Here is a 25,161-nt window from a genome sequence, read left to right as displayed (position 1 = left end):
TACAAACAACTTTGCTCGCAAATGTGTTGAAATATTTCATGAAAATACTTGTATTTTGCACATTTTCACATTCTCTCAGTATATACAATAATGAAGCTACAAACCTTTCTCGTTCAGTAGAATTTTATTATGTTTTAGTTACATGTTTGAAAACTTACTGAATACAGGAAATGAAGAAACCTCTTCTTATTGCTTCAAGACCTTTATTACTTTACATATCTTGTCCTCCTCTTTATTAATTGTACATGCTCAATGATATGTTATAACCAGTGATATCATTGGTATATGACCTGTAACGCAATACGCCATTTATATCTGCATACATACGAATAACAACAGGGAAAACTGTTGCACAAAAAATGCAACATTATGGGACTTTGACATACAGGGGTTGGTGTAGGAAGTATTGGAAAGGTAATAAAAATATAGGTAAAAGTTTGAGTGTCACAAAAAAAGCAGGGTGAGTCGCAAGGGAAAAAATGACAGAAAGGGGTCAAATTCATCATAAACGATTGTCCTAACAATATACCTAGGCCTGTCTAGAATAATGATAACTGTTATCATACATATAATAGTAATTGTATGTTTACAATATTTATATAACGAGCAACTGCTATGCGAACTTATTATGTTAATTTCATGCATGTATTCGTCACAGAACCGTATTGAAAACTTGAAACCCTGATAACGTATTACTACCTTAAGCCTGTATATATATATCGCAAATTGTGTTTTCAATGAACATATCAATAAATAGTTGATATCCTAATTATGTATTTAAAACAAAACATACGCTTATCTATCGGCTCGAGGTACAGTTGATAACTTAGGGTATCTCAAAAGATTTCCCTCAAATGAAACAAATTTTCGAAAGAGAGAAACAAAGAAGTCTTGCAGTTCTAAAAACACGGTACGTCCACATAGTTTGATTCACGATAATCTCAAAATGTTAAATTTATCCCCTAGTCTTACCTTAAATTCGTTTGCAAGTTCTTTCTGAATCCGTATGCACGTGTTTTAAGCAGAGGGAAGATACATATAAACGACAGATTAAATGATAGCATAGCTTTATATGTTTAAGTTTGTAACAATAGCATAGCTTTAGTTGTTTTTGTTTTTCCCACTGTTCACTAGCAACGTTACAAGTACTCATACTTTACCTTGAGCCTTTCAGGTAATAGTAAACTACTGCATTTAGCGCATGTAGGCAAAAATATGCAAAAAAACATTACTATAATTATCATTTATCGAAGGCACTCTAGGCTAGAGCAATGCTTACTGTATTCCTGCATTGTACAACAAACATTTCATCATGCTTTATGATATTGTAATAATACAATAGATATTGAGTTAAACATATAACATATTGTACAATAGAATGATTAATACATGTAACACTGAAAACTAACCATTGTTAAAAATGCTGTGATTATTTTCTGTCAATATAATCAATATGATACAACTGTTGCTTTTGATTTTGTTCAGCGCTCGGTAATAGTATTACTTCACCGAAATAGACCGATCCTGACTGTCAATCATAATCAAGAATTTGCATGCGGTTTTCTTAACGTTGCTTCGGATTGGTTTGTGGTTGGAAAGAGAGTGAAATTTAGTCACGTGACTACCATTGGTCACCGCCGCCATTTTGTCTCGGTTGCTAGGCGTCACCGGGTGTTGCTAAGGGCGCGTTGGACTTCGGGATCGGTATATTTTGAACAGACCATTCCCCGTAAATCTGTTGGCAAATGCAAACGATGATTTCTACATGCTAAAAAGAGAGCATAAGAAAACTGTACAAGACCTAGAAAAAGTTAGTCTCTTTCGCAACTACTTGGGTTGGAGAGTTTGATACTACGGTGGCTCATAAGTACAACATGCACCGTACGATACACTCAGCTCCAATATAATTTTTTTTCTACTACGATTTCTAATTCTGACGCCAGCGCCATTTTAAAGGATATCTTCTTCACCGTATACTTGAAGTATTAACAGAGATATATTTACTGTACAGATGATATGTATAAGTTGACTATTATTGTTCATAACAAATTACATTACCACATGTCTCAAGTTACCACTCTCTGACTGATCTCTTTATATAGAAACCATGTAATATTATAGTATATTCCGTAATTTTCAGGATTTACAGAAAACAATCACTTTAATGTCATAGTGGTCACAATACAATTCAAAATGTCACTATCATATAAGTAAGTAAAGCAGTCGTTCTCTATCAAAAATCACTTTGTACATTTTATTGCACGAGCCCAGCCTAATTGATTGATTGATTGATTGATTGATTGATTGATTGATTGATTGATTGATTGATTGATTGATTGATTGATTGATTGATTGATTGATTAGGTAGAATTATCAGTGATCATCATATCTATTTACACATTCAAGGTGCGAAGTGCTTTAATACGAACGTCGGGTGTTGTTATTAAACTTTTGAATTTTGTCAATTGTTGTTTCACAAAACCATGATTCTACCAAGACTAAAGACATAAAAGACATCGGTACAAGTTGGTGCTATCAGAAAGTCTATATTACAATTTGGAATGACTATTGCATAAAGTATTATCATATACACATGCGACAATGGAGCAATGTTTCTGTTTGTATTTTACATGTTGAAAGATGACGAGAACTAAAATATTACATGGTGGTCTCGCACTATAGTTTCATAGAACATCAGTATGATACCTTCACAATAAACGGACTTTCGGGTACGTTCCTGTCCATCCACTTGACACTGAGGACGTAATATCCGGGTTGCGTGACGTCATAGATGACCTCGTACAGGTCATCTCCGGTATAGATGACGTTGACTTCCGCCACGGTGTTCTTGCGAGGGCCCACAAGGGACACGTTTAGGGCGCCGTTCCCAGCATTCCTAGTTGATACCTACGTCACAAAATCAAACGGTCTCCATGTTTCAAATGACGTTTACGTTATCACTAAGATGGAGACAAATTCAGAAGGAAAGCTGAAGAGTATACTTCAAGACGCCAAGTGATCGATACAGCATTTTGAAGGAAAAAGAAATCAGGAGAAGCGTTCAGAAAGATAAGTTGTGCAAGAAGCCATTGTGCAATGTAAGTGAGGATTAACAATTTTCAAATTTCACCGTGTTGATTTTAGAGCAAAAAAAAGTTATCAAGTTTCCTGCAAATCTGATTGAAGTGCAACAAGGCGTATTGCAGACGTTTCTGCACTTTGCATCTCTCAATGCAGAGCGCAAATTCAGCAACCCACAAAGTTATTAGATTGTCGTTTGGCAATCTGGAAATTTGAATAGACTATAATTATTTCGGTAAAACCTCTATAACTTTCTTCAAGATCTACACAAGACTTATAGAATGTCGCCGAAGATCCTTCCTGACCTGAAAGTAGGAGAACATAGATCTTATTTAGTTTATAAGAGGGACAAACTTAGAACACTTTTTTTGGCAGAAAATGGGCACGCACTACACGATACAAACATGTTTTCTAGGTGTATGATAGACCTAAACTGGGATATCAAGTTGAGGGAGGTGCTATGATAGATAAAGAGCAGCCTTCAGATTGAACTGAGTGGAATAAAGAACAAAAGACATTGACACTTTGTATGAGGCGACATGGCATAAGACCAACAATGCTATACTATACTACAGGCTTCGCCTTTGAGGCGTCGCCAAAATGCTATTCATCAGGGAAAGGGATTTCTCACAATCAAAGTAAAACCATGATCTATTAAGCTAACGATCATACCTGAAAGTTGTTCTTGGCCCCGACGAAGCCGTGGTCTAGCCCCGGGCCGAACGCCAGGATCCTGGACGCGAGGACACGCGATCTGCTCCGCCCATCCGCCTTCCTGTCTCCGAGGTCACCCTCGTCTTCCTCGTTGGGTTCGTCCCCGGCCTCATAGCCGTCTCCTCCCGGCGAGAAGGCTAACTGTCTCGGGATGCTGTGAGGGAAGCCCGCCCAGCTCTGACGACTGGCCCGTATCGAGGCGGACTCGCCGGGAAGGTAACGGCGCCCTGCCGGCCTCATGTTAGCGAAGGTATCGTTGGTCGCAAGTTGGGCGGTGAAATCATGCATGCTCTCTGTGTCTGGTAGTGAGACGTTGCTTCGTCTTCGGCAGTCCGGTCCACTTTCCGGGATACCTGTCCTCTCGGGACGACGTATCACGCATTCGGAGTCACTTTTACTGGCCCGTAGCGACTCATTTGGGACGCGGAGGCCATCAGGGGAAAAACTAGAATCCGACTCATTGTCGTTAAGCAGCCAATAAGGGATTCTGTCCTCTAAAGACGAAATGTTGTGTCTTTCTTGCCACGTGTATGGCCCCTTCCCGTCCACGTAGATTGTCACGTCAGATATGCCGCTATCGTCGGTCGATTGCCGAGTCGTTCTTCGGGCCACGTCGTCGTCGTCGTCGAAAGCCCCGAGCTCTCCCGATGTTTTCCGAGCTGCAGCGCGAAGCGCTTCGGCAAGAGAGTTTCTGTGCTGCGAGGAGTTGTGCATGACTTCGCTGGCAATGTCGGACAGTTCGGACACCTTTTCGTCAACCGAACGAAGGAGGTTCCGTATACTACTGACACCCCCTATAGCCCCTTGTCTCCTCCTAACATCCTCTCTCATACTTTCCTGGTAACCGGTTTCCTTACGGATTTGGTGCGAGTGAACTTGAAGGGACTTGTGTGAACAGTCAACCCTTGTTGGCGAACGAAGGGGATACGAGTCTACATATCCAGAGTTCAGAGCGTCTCTCTCGATGCAGTCACTGACTAGCACGTGGCTTGAGTCGTCTGGGATTTCGTCCTCTTTATCCACTACAGCTTTTCGGAAGGATTCGCGGATTGGTCTTCGTCTTCTTTCATGTCTGTGTGGTTCCGCGCGTAACATGTTTCCGTCAGACTGTTGGGTGCTGTTTTCGTGATCTTGGTTAACCTCCAGTGTTAACGAGTTTCGGTACATCATTCCTGGTTGTCCCCTTTCCTGTTGAAAAATGCTTTGAAAGTGCACGTCTTTAGGTGCAGGTGGCAGAAAGGCGGTTGAGTTTTCAACAGGTTTGAACTGGATGGCACTGTTCTGATTGGTCGGCTCTGCCGACATGACGCTCCAATGGCACGACACTTGGTCACCATCACCGGTAGAACCATTTCCGGTTCCGGTATTTGGAACCATCATCAACAGTGATGATGAGGATGAGTTTATCTGATTGCTGCCTTGTCCCACGATTCCATCAGACGATGTCGTTGGCACTTTTCCTGCGGTATTTTGGACATCCTCGCCATGCGGATCATCTACAGTCGTAACGAAAAGTGACGGAAAGTTTCCGTCATCTGCCATGAACGACATCTTCCTCTCTGACGCTGACTTGACGTGCTGATTTCCCTTCTGTCTAACAAGACCGCCACCATTTAAAGACATTTCTTCACCTTTGGTTTCTTCGTCCGCAACTGGTGATTTTCTTCGACTCTCTAGTTCATACTCACTGCCTATGTCCACAAGAATTTCACTTCTGTATCGGACAGTCATTCTTCTACTTGCCTCATTGTCCGTCATGGCGGGTGTTATGTTCTTCGGTTGCAAGGTCGGATCAGTATCAATAATCATCCATTCTTGGTTCATGTCCATATTATCCAGATCGGAATCATACATTACGCCTGTCACAGGAGAGTCCACGTGATTTAGTTGAGCCATTATAGTGTTAAGTACGTTCATGTGACCACCATGTTCTTCTCCTTCAATCTGTACGTCAGCGACAATAGAAAATGTTTCCTCACGATCCCTGTCTCCGCTGAATACGATTGATTCCAGGCCGTCTAATGGATTCTCTAATAACGACGCTTTTCCGACAATGACACTATCGTCTGCGGTAAGATTGCTTCCATTACTAGGGATGTCATTCATTTGATATTGTCCTGATGCCATGTCATCTGCACTTCTCGTCACCTCTTCCCAGTTTTTGACTAGCGTTGAAACTGACGGTCGGTCGCTGATACAACTTCTTTCAGCATCTTCCGTTTCGGTAATCACATCACACAAGAAGTCTTTATGTCCAGATAGCTCCTTGCTAGCAGGCGCCGAAGTTTCCCTTTCTTCAGCCTGTTTTAAATAAGGTACAAGTGAGGACTGTCGCGTGAGGGTAGCTCTGTTCTGGCCATTCCTTCGACTTGGGCCGTTCTTTCCTTGGTCTTCTGCCTTTGACGATTCGACAGTGTTTGTATCCAGTGATGAAGCATCTTGCACAGGCGGCAATGTGTTCTCACCAGAACCTATGTCAATGAGATCATGTACAACATTCAGTTCATTTTCCTTTGCCCTCTCTTCTTGTTTCACTTGTGACCATAATGGTTGACTACTACCTGAATGATGCTCTAAAGATTGTTCTGTACTAAAAACGTTTGAGCTGTTTTTGTTTCTCTCGTCGAAGACATCTAACGAACCCATGAGCAGATCTTCTTGGGTGTTTTGACACTCGTCTTGTGGTGTGTTTATCGTCAACAGATTCGTAACAAACGGATTCTGGAAACTCTTGATGTCATATTTCCATTCAGAACCTCCAACCGTTAGTTCGGGTAGCTCTTGAGATATCTGATCAGACCGTGTCTTGATTTCATCCTCGTGGTCATTAAAGATGTTTGTTTCCGCATGTTGTTGCACTTGTGAGGCTTCTTTGGAGATTGACATTGGTTGATTCCTCTCTGCAATGTCCCGAAGCCAGAGGAACTCTTTGAGTGTTATCAACGCATCATCGGAGACTTCTCTCATTGCTTCTGGTTGCTGAGATCCGTTTGCTTCGGCCGTTTGGAGAAAGGTTTCTTTAACGGAAGCTTCCTGAATCCTCATCGCTAGAAACTCTTTCAACGACAGCAGTGTTTCTTCGGTTGTACCTTCAAGAGTTGTGTTCAGATCGGTGCATTCTTCAGTTAACTCCACTGAAACCTTTGTCTGGTGTCTGCTTTTCTGCATAAGGTTGATCGCCTGCATTTGATCGAACATGCTAAGAGACAGGAACTCCTTAAGAGACATCAATGTATCATCTGTTACCATAACTGGTCTTAAGTTGGTTGATTTTTGCGGTCCTGTTACGAAAGCACCCTCCTCTATTTGAGAAGACGAGCCCATGCCGTTTGGTGCTTCCATGGTCATAGCGAGAAACTCTTGCAGCGATAGTAGCCTATCATGTGACAGAGGGTCCTCCTCTTTGTGGCTTGTATCACTTGCGATGCTAGACGATACTACGTCTATTTCGAGACAATATTCACTTCCAATTGAGCCTGTGGCGGCGTTGCTTTCTAAGAAACCTTCGGGTGATTCTTCCACAGCTTCCGACATGACACTCGCTAACTTCATGTAAGGGATAAGGGACGATTGTTTGACCAATCTACGAGTTGTTTTGGGTACTGGCCGCTTCTCTGTGTTTCTTTGGTCATCACGTGTCTCACCTTTATCATCCTTTGGAACTTTCTGCATTGGTGTGCTCTCTAAGAAAACAGGAATTTCTGGAGTTTCTTGAAGTTGCCTTGTCGACTGGTCCGAAGAAGCTGTAAGTCCTTCATCCGATGCGCTCTTCATGTATGGCACCAGCGAGGATTGCCGTGTAAGAACACGGTGTCGCGAAGCTGTTGCAGACTTTCTGGGGGCGTGTGGCTCATTTGGTGCCGCCTGTGTTGGTAGAACTGTTCCCTGGTCATCATGTTTGGGAGATTCTGCTGTATCTGTTGATGAAGTGTTGTTGATCTCATCAGGCTGACCATTTTCTTTCAGGTACGGGATAAGTGATGACTGATGTACAAGCTTCTGCCGTTTGTTCTCCGATACCGTCACGTTTGGGTGTGAGTTCTGAGGTGTATCTTGTACCCGAGAAGGAATGACGTATGGCCCTTCCTCCTTTAGGTATGGTATCAGAGAGGATTGTTTCATAAGTGTTCGTCGGCGAGCTTTCACGGCTTCGTCATCGAGACCTTTAGACCGCACTTTAACAGCCAACTCCCCAAAGGAATCTACAATAACTTCACTTGACAGCTTCTTAGACATTGCTTCGATTGCTGACTCTTTTTGCCATCCTGCTTCTTTCTTCTTCCCATGGGTACCTTCCTTTGTGCCACACTGGCCAGCTTTGTCTTCTACACTGACACTCTTCCAACGTACGCCCTTGGTCTCGTCTCCTGCTTGGTCCACCTTGTCGCTACTTTGCTGTGACATGAAGCTTCCTTGAGAATGTGAGCTGCTGCTTTTGAAGATGCTTGCTCGACGGGAAGCATCGCTGATGTCTTCTCCCATCACCGTGATATTGAGAACCTTTCTCTTTGTCACGATTCCGGACGCCGAGTTTTGCCGCTCCATCTTGGCTGCCCGCTGCCCACCTTTCTTGGGCTCTGTTGTTTCTGAGTCAGAAACATCGACGCTACCGCTGGACTCTTGTCGGATGACTCGTCTCCTGAACGCGCCCTCTGAAACATCTGAGTCACCAGATTGTTCCTGGTTGCCCGAACCCTGTTTGATCAAAGTTTTCTTCCTTTCGTTCATCTCTTGTGTGCTTGAGTCGGATCCTCCCGACGGCTGCTTCACGACTCTTCGCCGGTACGTACCTCCGACGTACCCGCTATCCTCACTTGGTGCGCCCGCTTCACTTCCAGTCGTAGATGACTGCTGGACGGGCCTCCCCCCGTCGTCCTTTGGAACCTCTGCCGGAAATCGCTCTGTAGATTCGGAGCCTCCAGCCCGTCGAGCTGTTTTGGGAGTCGTGATCTCCTGTTGGTCTTTAAACATCACCATTTTGTTTTTCTCCAATGAGGAGTCTTGTACGCGTACTCTAAAGGGGCAGCCCTCCACTGGGCTCCCCATCCAGAGAACTGTAATGAGGTGAAACCCTGCTTTCTTCGGCGTGTAGCCCACTTGGAAGAACCCATCATGTGTGCACACGAACCCTACGTAGACTTTGTCAGTGTCTTGCTCTCTCCTGGGTCTGGGCCTCCCCTTCTGATTGGTCCGGGTCTGGATCACGTGCTTACGTTTGTGTTCCAGGAAAATCTGGTTAAACGTCTCCACGCTTAGTCCTGCCCTCTGACGTACTCTCTCTGACGTTACTTGTCCTGTCGGCACTTTGATCTGAACTTCAAAGTCAATGATGGTGTCGCTTCGGGCGAAGATGTTGAACGTTGCCTCCCGGTTGACCTCAGCGGTCGTTAGTCCGCTACCGCTGACGGTACAGATGTCTCGAACAACCGTGTCGTCCAATGAAACCTGGGGACTGACGACGCGTTTTGATTGGCCGTTGGGGCTCTCCATGCGCATGCTCACTTGGCGAAGGCGGGAGACGTACCGGGCCAGGCGGTCGGACGACTGCAGTCTGGAGTCAGCGATCTCTTCTGGGGCAATGAGCTGTGAAGAAATGATCTCAGGAGTTATACTATAATTTAGCGGAAACACCAAACACAAATCAGATAATGATTTTTCCAATACAGTTACGACGTCTGCATTTTAAGACCACACTACTTCATAGTACGTATAAAACATTATCACAATGGTTTATTCGATTAGGGGCAAAACCACTGCAGTTTTCAATTTGTATCTATTCAGTTCAAATGCTTACAAGAACTTTGTGACGACGTTTCTAAGAACACCGAGCAGATTTTAGTATCCCGATAGCTTCCGTTGCAAACCCCACCAAGCCTTCTTTTTGTGATTGTATACCGTGTTCTGATTGTATACTGGTTCTAATATTTTGCTTGGACGGTCATCAGATCTCTGTTTCCAATCAGAAACTTGCACTTAATGACCAAAAAGGCCAGTGGGGTGTGCAACGAAGCCTTGTATCCTGCCCCTAGTCTCCACCAGACCTTCCTATGCGGGTATGAATCGTACAATTCGCTAAAAAGGGGTATACTTGATCAGGAAGGTACGTCCGCAGGAAGTTACAATTTCCCCCTCCGGAGCGCCTGAAACGCCGTGGTGGCCAAACTCCCCCGGCATATAATACTCCCAACTATAGCCGACGTAGTTAGTCTGGTTCGTATCCTGTCCCTACCTGCGCCACTCCGAGGTTGCGCTCAGCCAGCTTGAGTCCCAGGCGGGCGTTGTTGAGTCCCTGGGAGGGGTTGAGCAGGTCGTACCGCGGACAGGTCCCGGGAACCAGCGCCTCCACCAGGGCGCACAGTAGGGTGCCGTCCGCCCAGGAGCCCGTCCAGTCCCGGGGGTGCTTATCCGGAACCTTCTCTTGGACCCATCGGAGCAGCTGGCGCTTCCGGGAGGTTTCTGCAGAGAAAAAGCGACCACAAAACTTGTAGATATTTCATTGGTAGCTATATCAATACACAGGCACCAATGTTATCATTTCAAGACATTCCATTCAAGCGGACCTCTGCCAGACATGAAGACGGGTTTTTTCCTACCCATAGTCAGAAACATACAGAAAATGCCCTATCTACCCGGGCATATTGTCCACTAACTAGTGAGTGTTGATCACTCATTAAGACGCAAATTCACAGGCCTTTGATCCCTTGGCCCTCTCTTCCCACTGCCTCCCCCTCGCCACCTTCAAACAGTTCGTTGAATTTCAAATATTAAGTACCAGCCAATCACGCTGCCTCTTGGCCGTAGTCGGCAACGTGATTGGCTGTTAATTCCCTCAAACAACATGAAAGGTGTATCTGATTGGCTGACTTTCTAGAGGGGTATATTAGGGGTATATGCTGCTCCTTAGTCACTGACAACTATGCTTGAGTAACAATTTTTGGCGTATCCTGCTCCTTAGTTTGAAGCCGCATTCAGCGCTAGCCTTCTAAAAAAAACGCCAAAGTCTTACCGGTCTGGAAAAACGCCAGTACAGACTCCGACCACTTGCCGTTGAGCGCCTCTGTGAAGCCCTGCGGTAGGTAGTGGAGAGGGTTGAGGCAGCTGAGGAAGTACACCAGACCAGACAGGTACCTCAGCAAGACGTCCCACAGCGTGGATCTCTTCCTCCTCCGAGCCATCATCGCGTTTCGTTACCTGCTAAAAAATTGTTTATTTGATATTAGTACAAAATAAAGCACGATATGATATCACTAAGCAATAACAAGCAAAAACTATACCGGACTTTGTCAATGAATGAATCCTCCACTCCTATTATGTAACTTTATGCAGATTGCATATACGTCACTCATTGAGCAGTGTATCAAATGTAGCAGGTAGTTTGTAGCGTCCCCCGTCTTTATTCAGCGATGGTTTATCTCACATATAAAATGTTGCAAAACCCCTGCTTCAGCGTTTAGGAATCTAGCATTACATTGTATACTAAATCTGATATCTAAGTCACACGTAAAGCATAATTAAAGTCTAACTTTCTTGAAAAAACCCAACCTTCACGCACACTTTAAGGCATTCTTAAAGAATAGATTTCGCACAGTGTAGAGTGCCACCTATTCGTTTTCGTTTGTAAAAGATGCTGAAATTATGAGACTACCCTAGCGTGTCTCTCTTTACCTGCCTAGGGACAAATTACCATTTCTAGTGCCCCATAGAAACAAATGGACGTACATCCTTTTGGTAATGAATACTGCTGATTGTTGTCAAAGGGCTGACATATCAGGGATGATTCCATTTATTAGGTACAGATTGGGTGCCCTTTTATCGCCCGCCATCTCGGTTAAAACGAGATGGCATCAAACGCATCGCTCTAATGCTACCGTGGGCGTTAACGTCACGCAACCTTCCCATACCCTTTACTTAAATGCAGGTGTTCTGTAGAATGTGTGCTGAAATACTAGTCTCAATAGCAGTCTCCATCGCTGGGATTCTTTTGTTTAATATGTGCTTTTTTTTATTGTATTCAATATTCCGATTGCTATATCGGGCATCGACAGCCGACCAGTCTATGCTATATGCCTGCACCCTTAATTAGGCATTTGGGAAATAGACTGGACCGCTGTCAAAAACTAATCAGCAAACTAGAAAACAAAAACAGCATATAATTGGAGTTCGGGGACATCATATCTCTATGAAATATTTTGATTATTCAAATGACTCCTACATTTACATATATTTGTATGGCTATGTACACCTTTAACTAACTTACACACGTCACACATATGAAATTACTACCATTTATCACTTAAATGAATTCTGGCACTTTTAATCAATTATGCAATTGCAAATTAGTCTCATATCTGCATAATTGGTATAACTCCTTTAACACTACACTCTACACGACATGTCGTATCATCCGCATAATGCATTTGTATTGCTGCTTGACACTTTAACACGTGTTTCAAATGCACGTGGACCTTTGAAACGAAAAGTGCATTTGTTTGACATAGCAACGCGCTGTGTCCTTGGTTAACCCAGCGAGCGAAAGCCTGTTAAGTGTACTCTTGACTTATTTCAAACGCATTAGTCATGAGTACTGAAGTGGTATCGATGGTTGTCGAGCAGATGCTAGAGTAGAAGACAGCGGGCGGCCTCGCAGTCTGGCCAAAACCGCACGCCGTACAATAACCCTATTTTCAGCACTAGGGACAGAGCAAAGGGGAAGTAAAACACGTGTGCATGCGCACATAGAACACCACTGCACGTAATACAAATACGACCCTGACGATGCAGACACCTAACGTGAAATTGTCTGTTTTCGTAATTCTTCATATTTGCTGGGGTTCTATTTAATACTTACTTGTCTGTAAAGGGTTAAAGTAAAAAAAAAAAAATACATTAGAATCGCTAAAAATAATTTGAAACAGTCAGACGTTTCAGACAGCATCTGTTGTCTTTTGTCAGTGACTAAAGGAAAAGACTGGTAGAACCAGGTTTAATATCAATGAATAAATAGATACCTTAAAATCTGGTCTGAAAATGGTGACATATTTCAGGCGTAAAAATAGACGCCCCCTCTCCATTCACTTCCGACTCGGCACGATATACTAATTATTCCACGATAGCGTTATCATAGTATAAAATGTGCACCAAAAAATACTGTGTAGGTTTTGCTTTGTTACTATGTATCCCTAACTACAACTGCAGTAACGTTAAAAGCTGGACGTTACAGTAGCTACACATCAAACAAAATGCCTACTTACGTTACACGTTTCCAAGGCGACAGGAAGTTTACCCATGGAAATGTGTTCCCTTGGTTTTGTATAATAGCTCTGGTATAGAAACCGCATGCCTACCTCTTACCTCTATCCCAGCAACGGTGGGTTAAGAATGGACGTTGTCACCTTGTTTAAAAACACCACCGACACAAATGGTATCATCCATTCGCTAAGCATGTCGGGACATATGCGATATTCTCCTTCTAGCACAAATGTCAACTACTAGTGTACTATATATGACTGAAATATCCAAAACTAAGTATGTTCACACATCGAAGCACGTTAGAACTTACTGATGTTTTCTATACTGCACGCCATAATAAATGTCATATTATGAATTATGAATGCATAATTTTTGGTCAGCTACAGCAGAATTCTACAAATGTCTTTTACCGCCGTTCATATTTTTACAATATAATTTTCTTGGTCCATTTCCCTTTCCCTTTTATTTAGGTACTAGTATCACCAAATGGCATCTACATTCATGAATATTTTGCTGAAGAAACAGAAAAGTCCAAATTAATTTCCTTTTTTTAATTTTGTTTTAATCTATGAAACTTTAGGGTAATCCATTCAGTTAACTGAGTAACTGATTTCCAAGGGAGCCCTTTACAAAATCATAACAAATCAAGATACAGAACAGAAATACTAACATAAACTCAACAAACCATCCATGGAACAAGTATATGGAATATAAATTAGGACATGAAATAGAAATTCAATTGTACAGAAAAATCATAAAAAGCAAATGGATATTGATAATGATAAGTGAGAAATGTGTTCACAATAAATTGGAACACAACGAAAACCAAAACTTTAAAACCAATTCATTTACCGTGTTTCATATACATTGCACAGGTCATGTATGATATCATACAAGCAACAGCTTATGAGACTAAAAATTGCCTCAAATTTCACCAAGCGGCGCTTGCCGGTTGCTATGGTTACGATGACGCTTGCATTAAGCCCAAAGACGCAAGACATCGACTTGAATGACCTACCGGCGAACTATATTAAGAATAAAACGTGAATAATACAAGACATGAAAGGAAATTAGACTGTAACATAATATGATATCTAATGGCGCTGGGTTTTCTTTTTAAATGGATACAGTACAGGCTGATGGTCGTTTGTTGGGAGCAAAACAACATTTGTTGCTTGGTGATTCAGACAAAATAAGCGCCAGAAATTAAGCCTCTTAGGGCCATTCTAATAAGGGCCTTTGGTGTGACCAAAAAGATTTTCTATATAGAGCTGCGTATATAAGAAAAGATGGATACAAGAGAATTTGATTGAGAGGACGTATTGAAATTATGGGGATAGGACTCTTTCCTGACCGTATTTCCTAACTGTAAAATCATTCAGATGTCATAAGAATTGCTATATTCACAATAATAGATGATCATAACATATCTGACAGAAATTTTACTGTTTTTTTTTTTTCATTGGCATTGCACTGGTAACTACATTTGTAACAGTGAGACCCTTGTATTAGGGATGTGAGGAGCCGGCCCTGTAGAGAAATCAGGTTTCTGTTGCCGGCTCCTCACAGACTTTTAATCTGTGAACCCGAATAAATAAATAAAGAAAATATAATAAATGTGTACATATACATTTTAGGTGCAGGGCACTGTTTAGGTACAGGTACGGATCTGGTTTAAAAAATGGTATCCGTAGTTTGTTAGCGTGTTCAGGTACAAGTACATTTTCATATTCAGGTCCGGATCTGTACCTAAGGCCTAGGGAAAATTATGTTTATTTATTTTTTCCGGTTACCCGACCGACTCTAGCAAAAACCTACCAACCCTAGCCTTTTTTTTGTCAACCGCTAGCGAGGTACATTTTCGATCTGATTTCGATCGATTGATGAAAATTCAAAACAGAATCCAGCAAGTCTTGCATATTTTATTGCATATTGCCTGAATTTCACAATTTGTTAACATATCAAGGCTTTTTACTATTGATGTAAAATGTGTAATAAACATAAATACTTCTTTGTTTAAGTTTATCAAATACACTTGTACTTGGACAATGTATATCTGTATATATACAATATGATGTTAACATACCAGTGTCCTAATGCATTCTAGTTTTGCAATGTTACACTGTATTTGTCGGATCTGTGTTCTTAGGCCTAAACAATTTCTACAGATACCGGTGTAACCTCCATTAACATTAGTCCGCCAAGTTACATAAATCCGCCACTTGAAAAACAGTGGGGGGTTTGAGAGATCTCTACTGTAGCACCCCCCGGGTATGCACAGTTTAGATATACAGGTGTGCATTATACTGTGTGACGTTGGGTTAGAGATCTGTTTGAAAGTGTGTTTTTAAGGCGGGCGGAATTTTGTACCCTGGTGGAATTATGTTACCGATACACAGTCCTACCTTGTTCTTTTTTATATACAAATCAATACGTTATCAGCTGCATGTGTTCCCAGGTATTGTGGCATAGTTGGTGTAGAAAGTAATACACGTGTATTGTTCAGTGACCACAAGAGATTTGTTCCCATGTTTATGTAAGTTGATCTCTTTTACAATCGTATGTTTACTTTAGTACATTAAAACACCTGGTTGTTGGAAGAATTTGCGCGTGTTCAATCTTTTTAAAGAGAATACATACACAGAAAAGATAGAGGGATGGGATATAGATAGATAGATAGATAGATAGATAGATAGATACGTACATGTAGATAGATACATACATACATACATACAAGTCAAAGAAATGCCATACACACTGTACATACATACACACATTCATTCATAGGCATAAATTGATGGATAGACAAATCTATATCATATATAGATAGATAGATAGATCAGTTGCATACGACCTGAATTGTGATTTCTAAATATAAATCTGTAAGACTCGTGGAAATGCATAGAACAAACAAAAAACGTGTTTAACCAGGACTTGTAACAACCCAAATGCCCTATGGAACTTTCCAAATACTAGCATTTGAAGCTGGATACTTAAGATTTAAAGTGTGCTAGTTATTTTGGGAAACCTAATAGCTTTTGTAAGTAAAATATATCTCAAACTATATTTATTATGCCTACATTACAAATAAAGATATAACAAACATTACATATGGGAAAGCGTGCTCGTTTCAAAAACAAGTTAATTTCTACTATACATCCCGTGACAAGTTAAAAATGCAAGGCTTCCGAACATGATGCCCTTGAGATTAAAAAAAATACGACACCTGTCCAAGATTCAAGTAAGCCGTACTTACAGCACTAACCTGTAATCCAGCCTGTTAACCAGCTAGGGCCTACACAGCTAAGGACCTTCCTCAGGGGAGCTGAGCTAAAGTTCCCTCGGGGGCATGTCGGCCCTGAGGCCGAAGAGCTGGCCCGTGTAGGCCCTGGAAACAGTACTACAAAACTCACCTGCTCAACCAACAGCTCTTACTATCACAATGGTCTACGGAAGTGTTCTATCATCCACGCCTATCTGCGACTCTAATTGGTTGAAAGTCACGTGGGCACCTAGTGATTTCGAAAGGGTTTTATGCAAATGAGCAGGTGTCCCGTTAATCTCTCTGCACGCGAGATCGGATGACATTGGGATTTTCCATTATCACAAAGGACAGATCTAAAATAGAGAATTAACCTATATAGGGCCGAACCAGTGCAATAACTAGGTTTGGGGGCTTGAAAACTGAAAAAGGCTTAAAGAGAGCGATGCCTATGAACAAGACTAAAAGTCAGGTAGTCCACGTGCAATGTGACTTTGCTACAGCTCGCGTTTTTAACCAAGCACGCCAGTTTGCCACAATTCTTCTCGATAAGTGTATTGCGCAGAGGTTTGACACATGAATCTCCATTATACACGGGGCCGACGGCTTTACGTCCCCATCCGAAAGGACAACTTCTGCCCATCATACCGTGACCAAGCGGGGTTGGAAAGAAAATAGAATTTTCAACAGTAGAGTCATTAAAATGTATGAGATATTTTCTATGCCGGGAAAATATTCAAACACACATACCATTGCATTCGTAAAGCTATAAATATGACGGCAAAACTTGAGCAAAAATTATAACGTTTGTAACCAAAGACTAGTTAGCTGGAAATAATTTTGGTGGGTGAAACCATTCACCAAATGGGTAATTTTGTATGGCCTAACCAATGTGTAAAAGCTTTTGTCAATTGAATCCATTTCCGTCAAAATGATTGCCAATTAGCAAGTACCGGGGGTCTAATGCAGATTGAAATGTGCCATTTAATATCAGCACTTTACACTAATTACATGTACTATATAGGGCACGCTGTTTATCATTGCTTGGATGAAATTTTTAACCTCTGCCTAAACATATATATATATTGACAGATAGCCATAATTATACAATACCGGCATATAGTGATATAGTCATGTACGTAGTATGCATTTTCTATGATTGATGATAGGATTGGTTCAAATCCCGCTCGGGCATGGTGAGAGGTGTTGCAGTAGTATTTTGGGATGGGGACGTAAAGCCAGTGGTCGCATATTTGGAGTTCAGGCTCCATACTTCTGCACGTTAAAGAACCCAACACACTTATCGAGAAGAGAAGGGGTGACCCGCTGTGCTTGCCTGAAAACGTGAGCCGTAGCAAAGTCGCATTGCACTACCACTAGACGAAAAAAGCATCATGCTTCACCTCAGTTGAGGATGACTTACTTTGCTTTTACCTTTAAAGGTACACTATGTAAGATTTGGGCCCCAAAATTGAAAACACTCATATCTTTTCCCTTAAGAATAGGGTACAATTATGAAAAGAAATGGTAGGAAAATCTACTCTCTGTATTGTCCTAATCTTACATAGTGGGCCTTTAAGAAACGGTAGGAAAATCTATTTTCTGTATTGTCCTAATCCTACATATTGGGCCTTTTAAGGCACGTGCGTTCAGAGCGGATTACCACAGTCTGGCCTGTTGGCACGTCGGCCCAAACCTAAACATCCGGCTACGCACACACTGACACACGTCAGGTACAGGTGTCTGTTCCCGCCGTGTTTCATTCAGTCTTCACCCTGTACGTGGCAGTCATTAAAGGCAACCAAGGCAATATTTGGGCCCAAAAATGCAATTTACAAAATGCTGAAATCTTAATGGTAATGACATTAACTAACACTGTTTAGCACATTTGCGTAATAACTTCATACTTTGAGCATTTTAAAACCGCGCAAAACCGTGCCGCACGATGATCCCCTTAGTTTCGCGAGCCTACCAAAACCCCCGGCGAAAATTTTCAGTGAGTTCTCACATCACAACAACGTAGTATTTTTGCATCACTGACGTCGTTATACATTGTGATAGTGTTGTTTGAATTAATCATCATGTTAGAAATGACTGAATAAATTGACTTTCAAATTATGATTTTGCGGCCCTAATATTGCTTGGGTTTCCTTTAATCTCCAAGCAGATGTGGGGTAGGCTAAATCGTTACGCTTTTCTAGCTGCCATTTTCTGTGTCGAACTGCCCCCTCGATGTTGCTGAGGCCGAATTTAATCTTCTCCTTGCTACCTAACTCTGTAACCAATAGGAATTTGGAAGCAAAACGGCTACTTCAGTGTGCTAAAGGTTAACACAGAAAATGGCATCGACTCCGGGAAACGTAACGATTTAGCCTACCCCAACATCTGCTTGGAGATTAACGCTAGTTCGCCTTTATCCATTGTGGTTACCTATATCCGTTGTTTTTAAAAACGGGGTATTTGGAGATATGCTAAAATGCAACATCAGAAATACCGCCGGAATTTAGCCTCCCCCAACATCTGCTTGGAGGTTAACGCTAGTTCAACTTTATCCGTTATGGTTACTTATTTCCGTGATTAAAAACGGGGTATTTAACGTTATGTATATATTGAAATACAACATCAGAAATACCGTCAGAATTGCAAACCTGACAGCCTCAAGTGTTAAGAACATTGAAAGTGTTCGAAGACTCTTTCCGAAAAATATTCACGAATAAAAGTGAACTAGCGTTAGCAGTCCTGTCAACATGTCTCGCGGTTACTGCGTATCAGTCTAATCTCATCACTCAGACGATCTCTGATCCTTCCAGCGACAAACGACACTTGTCTAATGACGTCACAATCCGTGTGGTAAACAGTATCTGGACGTCGGTGACGTCATTCCTTACGCTCATGCAGACGCCATAAGTCATGATCGTCTGTTATTACCATTTTGTCTACCTGTAATCTTAAATTCGACATAGACGTTCTTTGAATAGTGACGAAGTTATATATATAGAAAGATGAGAAGTAGAAAAGCTTTATCTGAATATGACACGAATAATTTCCAACTAAATATGTGGTTCCCGAATGTTTTAGGTAAATGCGGGTATCTCAGTGGAGTGCGCCTAATTCCAAAAGGCTTTCGCAAAGTGGCGCAAACCCAGCATCACTTTAGCGCCAATTTTTCGCATTAAAGGTGAAAAAAGAAACACACATGGTCTCAAAATGGCGGATTCATTGCAAATCTCTTTTTGATGAATCTTAATCATTGTACACTTGTTTTTAATTCAGTGGCAACACTGAGATTCCAGTAAAGTTGTACTTGATTTTGAGCCCAAACTGAGAATGTGATATTCTGGGCGCGGCCATTTTGTTTGTAGAGATCATATTTTAACCGTGGGTGGCATGGAAAAATGACAACCCTATTATTCTCAATAACTGTTCTGTGTTCTTAAATAACGTGCAGAGGTTTAACGCTTGAGGCTCCCTCATAAACGCGGCCACCGACTTCACGTCCCCATCCGAAAGGACTAATGCAACCCTCACCGTGACTATACCCAAGCGGGGTTTTAACCTCCAACCACGTGTGGTTCAGTGAAAGAGAGAAAAAAAAACGACATACAAAAAAGCCTTACATCTGCTTGAAGACTGCCCTACGCACCTATTATCGAGATGCTGACATAAGAGATAGGAATCAACAGGTACACCCTTAGCTCACAAACTGTTTGACCAATCACAAACGACCTTACTTATCTGTAGGACATAACCTGTTGTGTGCAGAGAAAACTGGTGACGTCATCCCAGGTCAACGACCGCACGGGTGTGCGAAAAGTTCCGTCAGAAATTGCGTTTCCAAGAAAACAAAGCCGGGATGTTTTATTGATATACAAGCAAAGCGTACGCGTATGATTATTAATCAATTGGAGATCCATTTATATACACCTTATTCAACCTGTTGAAACAATAGAATTTGCTTTTTATATGCCGATTTCAGAAGCATACTATTCTCGATAGCATGGTATTTATAGCCATACTTAATCTTTTATTACTAAGATATTTGCCTTTTTATTTTGCTGTCTTTGTCATGCACTACTAATTAAGTGACCATTGCATTTTATATGCTGATTTCAGAAGCATACTACTCTCGATAGCATGGTATCTATATCCATTCTTTATCTTTTATTACTAAGATATTTGCCTTTTTATTTTGCTGTCTTTGTCGTGCATTATTAGTTAAGTTGACATTTTGCGTAGGACTTGTTTATCAAAACGTCGCCATACATGTTTAGAAACGAAAATAGAATACCAAAATGAAATACCAAAGAAAAGCAATCTATTTCATTTGAATACGAGCGCATGCAACATTTCAATTATTCAGAGACTGGCTGGATTGTGTTTCATTCAGACGAAAGCTCACCGCGCCAGACGGGTAACCAAGCGCTACAAGCACACCTGTTAGAGCCTGGAGAGCATTTCAGCAATCGAAAACAATTTAACAACACAGTACTCGTTTCGTTAAGTCCCTTGTTGTGCCTAGTGGCACATAGGGTAGCAAGTTTTATTGCTGTTTCAGTAGCAGGGTATATTTCTACAGGGAGGGGTTGTTAGCCATTCCTTTTTTAACGTGCCCGAGGCACCTCCTCGATCGAACACGGGACCCCATTTTACGTTCCTTCCGAAAGACGGTACAGCCCCAACCGAGCTGTCCTGACCCCGGGGCTTGAACCGAGACTGCTATAAGTTGAGCCACAGGAAAATCCCTAACAAGACAGTAATACTAGTATACGAAGCTATTTCTACCCATACTTGCTCGCAAGGTCTATTAGAGGAAAAGAAATCCATGTAAAAGTCGATATGAGGAATCAATTTTAGAAGCTGCTCGAATAGAATTGAAAACAAACCTGGGATTGAAGAAGTCATGCTTGATGAAATGCATGACAAAGCCTAATGTATCTATTTTGGTAGTGTACTCTGTGTTATAGAAACGAGAATAATACCCCTAGGCAATGTATGCTACCCAAAATAAATAAAAAATTAGTTTTAGATATTCAGGAAGCTAGTCATCCAAGACGAACAATTATTCTGTCATCTCGAACAATAGTATAATATCAGGAAAACTATTAAGAAAAAAATTAATGGCAAACGCCCACTCAAGAAAATAGAAACAAGCGCATATCCCTCGGATAGGACGTTAAATGGAGGTCCCGTGTTTGAGGAGACGAGCACGTAAAAGAAACCACCACTCTTATTGAAAAGAGTAGGGGTCCTTCTCGGTGTGAGTGGATCAAATAAATATGTCCAGATATGCAACTTGTACTCTTCAGTACAAATCTGATGTGTTATGTTTACCGGGAATGTAATACAAACAAACAAATGTTTGTTTTCTGTACTAGCGTGTTTTGACCTGAAACATTCGCAATCTCTCCTATCAAAGTCGCCACCCTGAACTCTTCTTTTGTTCTTGCACTGACTGGCGAAAACCTTAATTCTCCGGAAGAACATCTATTGTTAGTATGGATATAACAGTTGAAAAACATGTCGCAGCTAGCACGCTATTTCCCCATACTCACTCGCACAACATACAAGCTTTAACCTATAGCACTCTGAAGTAGCCGTTTGGTACCCAATTCCCAATTGGTTACAGAGTTGCGCAGCAGGGAGAATGTTAAGCTTAGGTCTAATTATATCGAAGCATGTTCCCAGGCTCAAGAGGATGTAGCGTATTTATGTAGCTTTGATGTAACAATTATAAACACACGCAAGTGATAAATAAATGATGTCAAATATCAAACCTCCACTGTTGTTATTTTGTTCATGTATCATTTTGTTCATGTATACAGGTTTTTATAGAAATACTTAATTTGTAATCTGTAATCTGTATCATGCACAATTTCGGTCAACAATATAATAAGATTTATGAATAAACCATTATCATTGATTCAGAAATAAAAACACGTGGTAAAACTCAACACTGTGTGATATCGAGCTAAAATTAATGATATCGCGCAACTGAAGGTAATGAAAAAGCATTCTATATATCAATATAGTAAACAATGTGGGCAATTGTAATAGCACTGGCCACGCATATTTTGAGTCATAAATTTTAGAGAGCACTTTATAACAATATCCAAGCAGATGAAGCGGTAGAAAAAATTCACGTTTTCTGAAAAGCCACTACTACAGGATGGTCGGAAAACGTTACTATTTTCTACCCAATATCTGCTTGTAAACAAGGCTTGCGTATAGCATGGAAGTCTGAAAGGCCACTACTACAGGATGGTCAGAAAACGTTACGATTTTCAACCTCAACATCTGCTTGGAGATCAGGCTTGTGAATATATAGCATCATCCTTAGTTCTAGGAAAGAAATATCGTTTTCCGGTTACCCCACCGACCCTAGCAAAACCTGCCTACCCTAGCCTTTTTTATGTGGACCGCTGACAAGGGACATAAAATGTTTGTTTTGACACGTGAGTGATGAAATTTAGAGCAGAATTCCAAGCAGTCTTGTACATTTTCTTACAGACTTCCTGTATTTCACATTTTGTTAACAAATTAAGATTGATGCAAGAATGTGAAATAAACATTGTACTTCTTTGTTAAGTTTATAGATATACTTGTGCTTATAGAATGTATATCCGTATAGTTACAACATGATGTTGAAAATACCATTGTTCTGATGTATTTCAGTTTACACTTATATCAAACGGTATTTGTTAGATCAAAGTTCGGCCTAACAGAAACAAAACCCTCCCTACCGACGATAATTTTCAAAGACCAATATCGTAAACATAACATGAACTTTCCTAGGCCTCAGCAATACAATTTTTCTCAACAATGACAACGAAATCACGGTCCTAGCCCCACTGTTTTAAAACACAAGTTTCGTGCCTGTTTTTCGTTACTATGAATTTGTATTCTGAACGCTTTCGGAGGACCGTTTTTCAACTGTTGTATCTATATAAACATCACTTCAACAAACATATAGCTAGGACCACCCGTAGACTTTTGCAAAGATGACAACCAGTCCTATAGGCCTAGTCCCATGCCCTACCGTTTTGAAACTCTTGTTCGTTACTATACATATGCGTTCTGAACGTTTTCGGAGGACTGTTTCCAACTGTTGTGTCTATATAAACATCACTCCAACAAACCAAGGACCACCTAGCCTTTGCAGAAATGACAATCACAGTCCTAGCCCCATCCCTTACCGTTTAAAAACTCTAGGTCGTTACTATACATCTGCGTTCTGAACGCTTTCGGAGGAACGTTTTCAACTGTTGTGTCTATATAAACATCACTTCAACAAACCTAGGACCACCTAGGCCCTTGCAGGGATGACAATCCCAGCCCTAGCCCCATCCCTTACCGTTTACTGAAAACTCTAGGTCGTTACTATACATCTGCGTTCTGAACGCTTCCGGAGGACCGTTTTCCAACTGTTGTGTCTATAGACCCATCCCTAGTAGGAAAAAAAATACCTACAGCAAACAATACCCCACGTCATCTGAACAATGATAATGAAAATCACAGTCCTAGCAACATACCCTACCGTTTTAAAACACATGTTTCGCGTCTGTTTTTCGTTACTATACATCTATATTCTGAACGCTTTGGGAGCACCGTTTCCCAACTGTTGTGTCTATAGACCCATCACTTCAACAATACCTGCCGCAAACAATGCCCCACGTCAGCCCACCTGTCATTTCATGTCACCCATCTACACGAACGTCGTAAACCATGTTTACAAACCTGACACTATCACGGAACCACCACCCGGATGATACGGCATACGCCGTGTGCTCGTAGGGTCGTCAGATCGCAGTCCTCTAGAGCGCTGGCTGATCCACATCTGATGTTGTATCCTACGGGGTGTTACACACACATCGGCGGGCGGACCGAGAAGGTACACCGCCGGTGTGGATGTGTACGTACCGTGCGTGGTTGTAGCGCAGCGGGAAAAGATAGCGGTGTGTTCAGTACAGCGCACACACACACAAACGCGATGCGCCCACCGGCGAAATATGTAATCATGTCTGGAAGATACCACTACGACAGGTGTAAAGAGGGGTGGACCAATACGATTCATTTAATTGAATTGTTTATAATAAAGCCTAGTTTCTAGAATTCTAGATGTATGAAACACTACAGATATGGTTCTGAATTGAAATAACGCTGTAACAGCTTGGTAAAATAAATTTTTGTACCCCAAAGCATATCACGATATAAGATAGTTCAAGAAATAAATTGTGAATGACAAAGGTCGGGGGCATAGGTCAATTTGAAATCAGACGCTCTGTTTGCTTAATTGACGGTATCGCTTCACTTAATTTTCTTAGAGCGGTGGTTGTGAAACTATACGTCATTCCAAAATTCAAAGGGATTATCATTATGGTAATCATAATGTCATAGTTCAGATATAGTTAGGTTTATTGATATAATCTACAATTATTTACAAAGGTGCGTTTATCACCAAAATAATAAGAGTTATCTGCTACAAACGAAAATCATGACCACGGCATGTTCAAAACAATGAAATAGACAAACTAGAGGTTTTGCTGCAGTACCATAGAATTCCGCTAGGGGGTCATAATCGAATTTGCCCTTTGCTTATTTGCCGACATGTACCTACATACCAAATATCATACAAATCTATCCACAGCTTCTTGAGTTATGCTCCCCCCCCCAAAAAAAAAACCACTCACCCATCCACAAATGGCACAGAAAACATAACCTTCTTGGCGAAGGTACAGATATATTTCAAATGTGCCCTCTAAGAGTCTAACCTTTTGCCATCTCTCACTCCGTAACGATCTTTCCAGTTGCCAAAATCCCACAGCAAATGTCTATGAAAACATGAGTTCCAATTACAG

At 41.4% G+C, this 25,161-nt stretch overlaps 1 protein-coding gene across 1 annotated transcript; it reads right to left on the bottom strand.

The window, feature by feature from the left end:
- Positions 1-117: 117 nt before the first annotated feature.
- LOC136425910 (uncharacterized) lies at positions 118-24,355 on the bottom strand. Its single transcript, XM_066414836.1, has 5 exons — positions 24,041-24,355; positions 10,802-10,986; positions 10,025-10,251; positions 3,754-9,378; positions 118-2,907 (listed from the first exon to the last, which is right to left on the bottom strand). The coding sequence occupies exons 2-5, from the start codon at positions 10,971-10,973 to the stop codon at positions 2,695-2,697; spliced, it is 6,237 nt and encodes a 2,078-aa protein (XP_066270933.1). The 5' UTR covers positions 10,974-10,986; positions 24,041-24,355; the 3' UTR covers positions 118-2,694.
- Between the last annotated feature and the right edge of the window lie 806 nt (positions 24,356-25,161).

Source organism: Branchiostoma lanceolatum, chromosome 19 (assembly GCF_035083965.1).
Source record: "Branchiostoma lanceolatum isolate klBraLanc5 chromosome 19, klBraLanc5.hap2, whole genome shotgun sequence".
In the NCBI taxonomy this organism is placed as follows: Eukaryota; Metazoa; Chordata; class Leptocardii; order Amphioxiformes; family Branchiostomatidae; genus Branchiostoma; species Branchiostoma lanceolatum.
The sequence above is the reverse complement of the archived record's forward strand: the minus strand, read 5'-3'. Positions and strand labels throughout refer to the sequence as shown.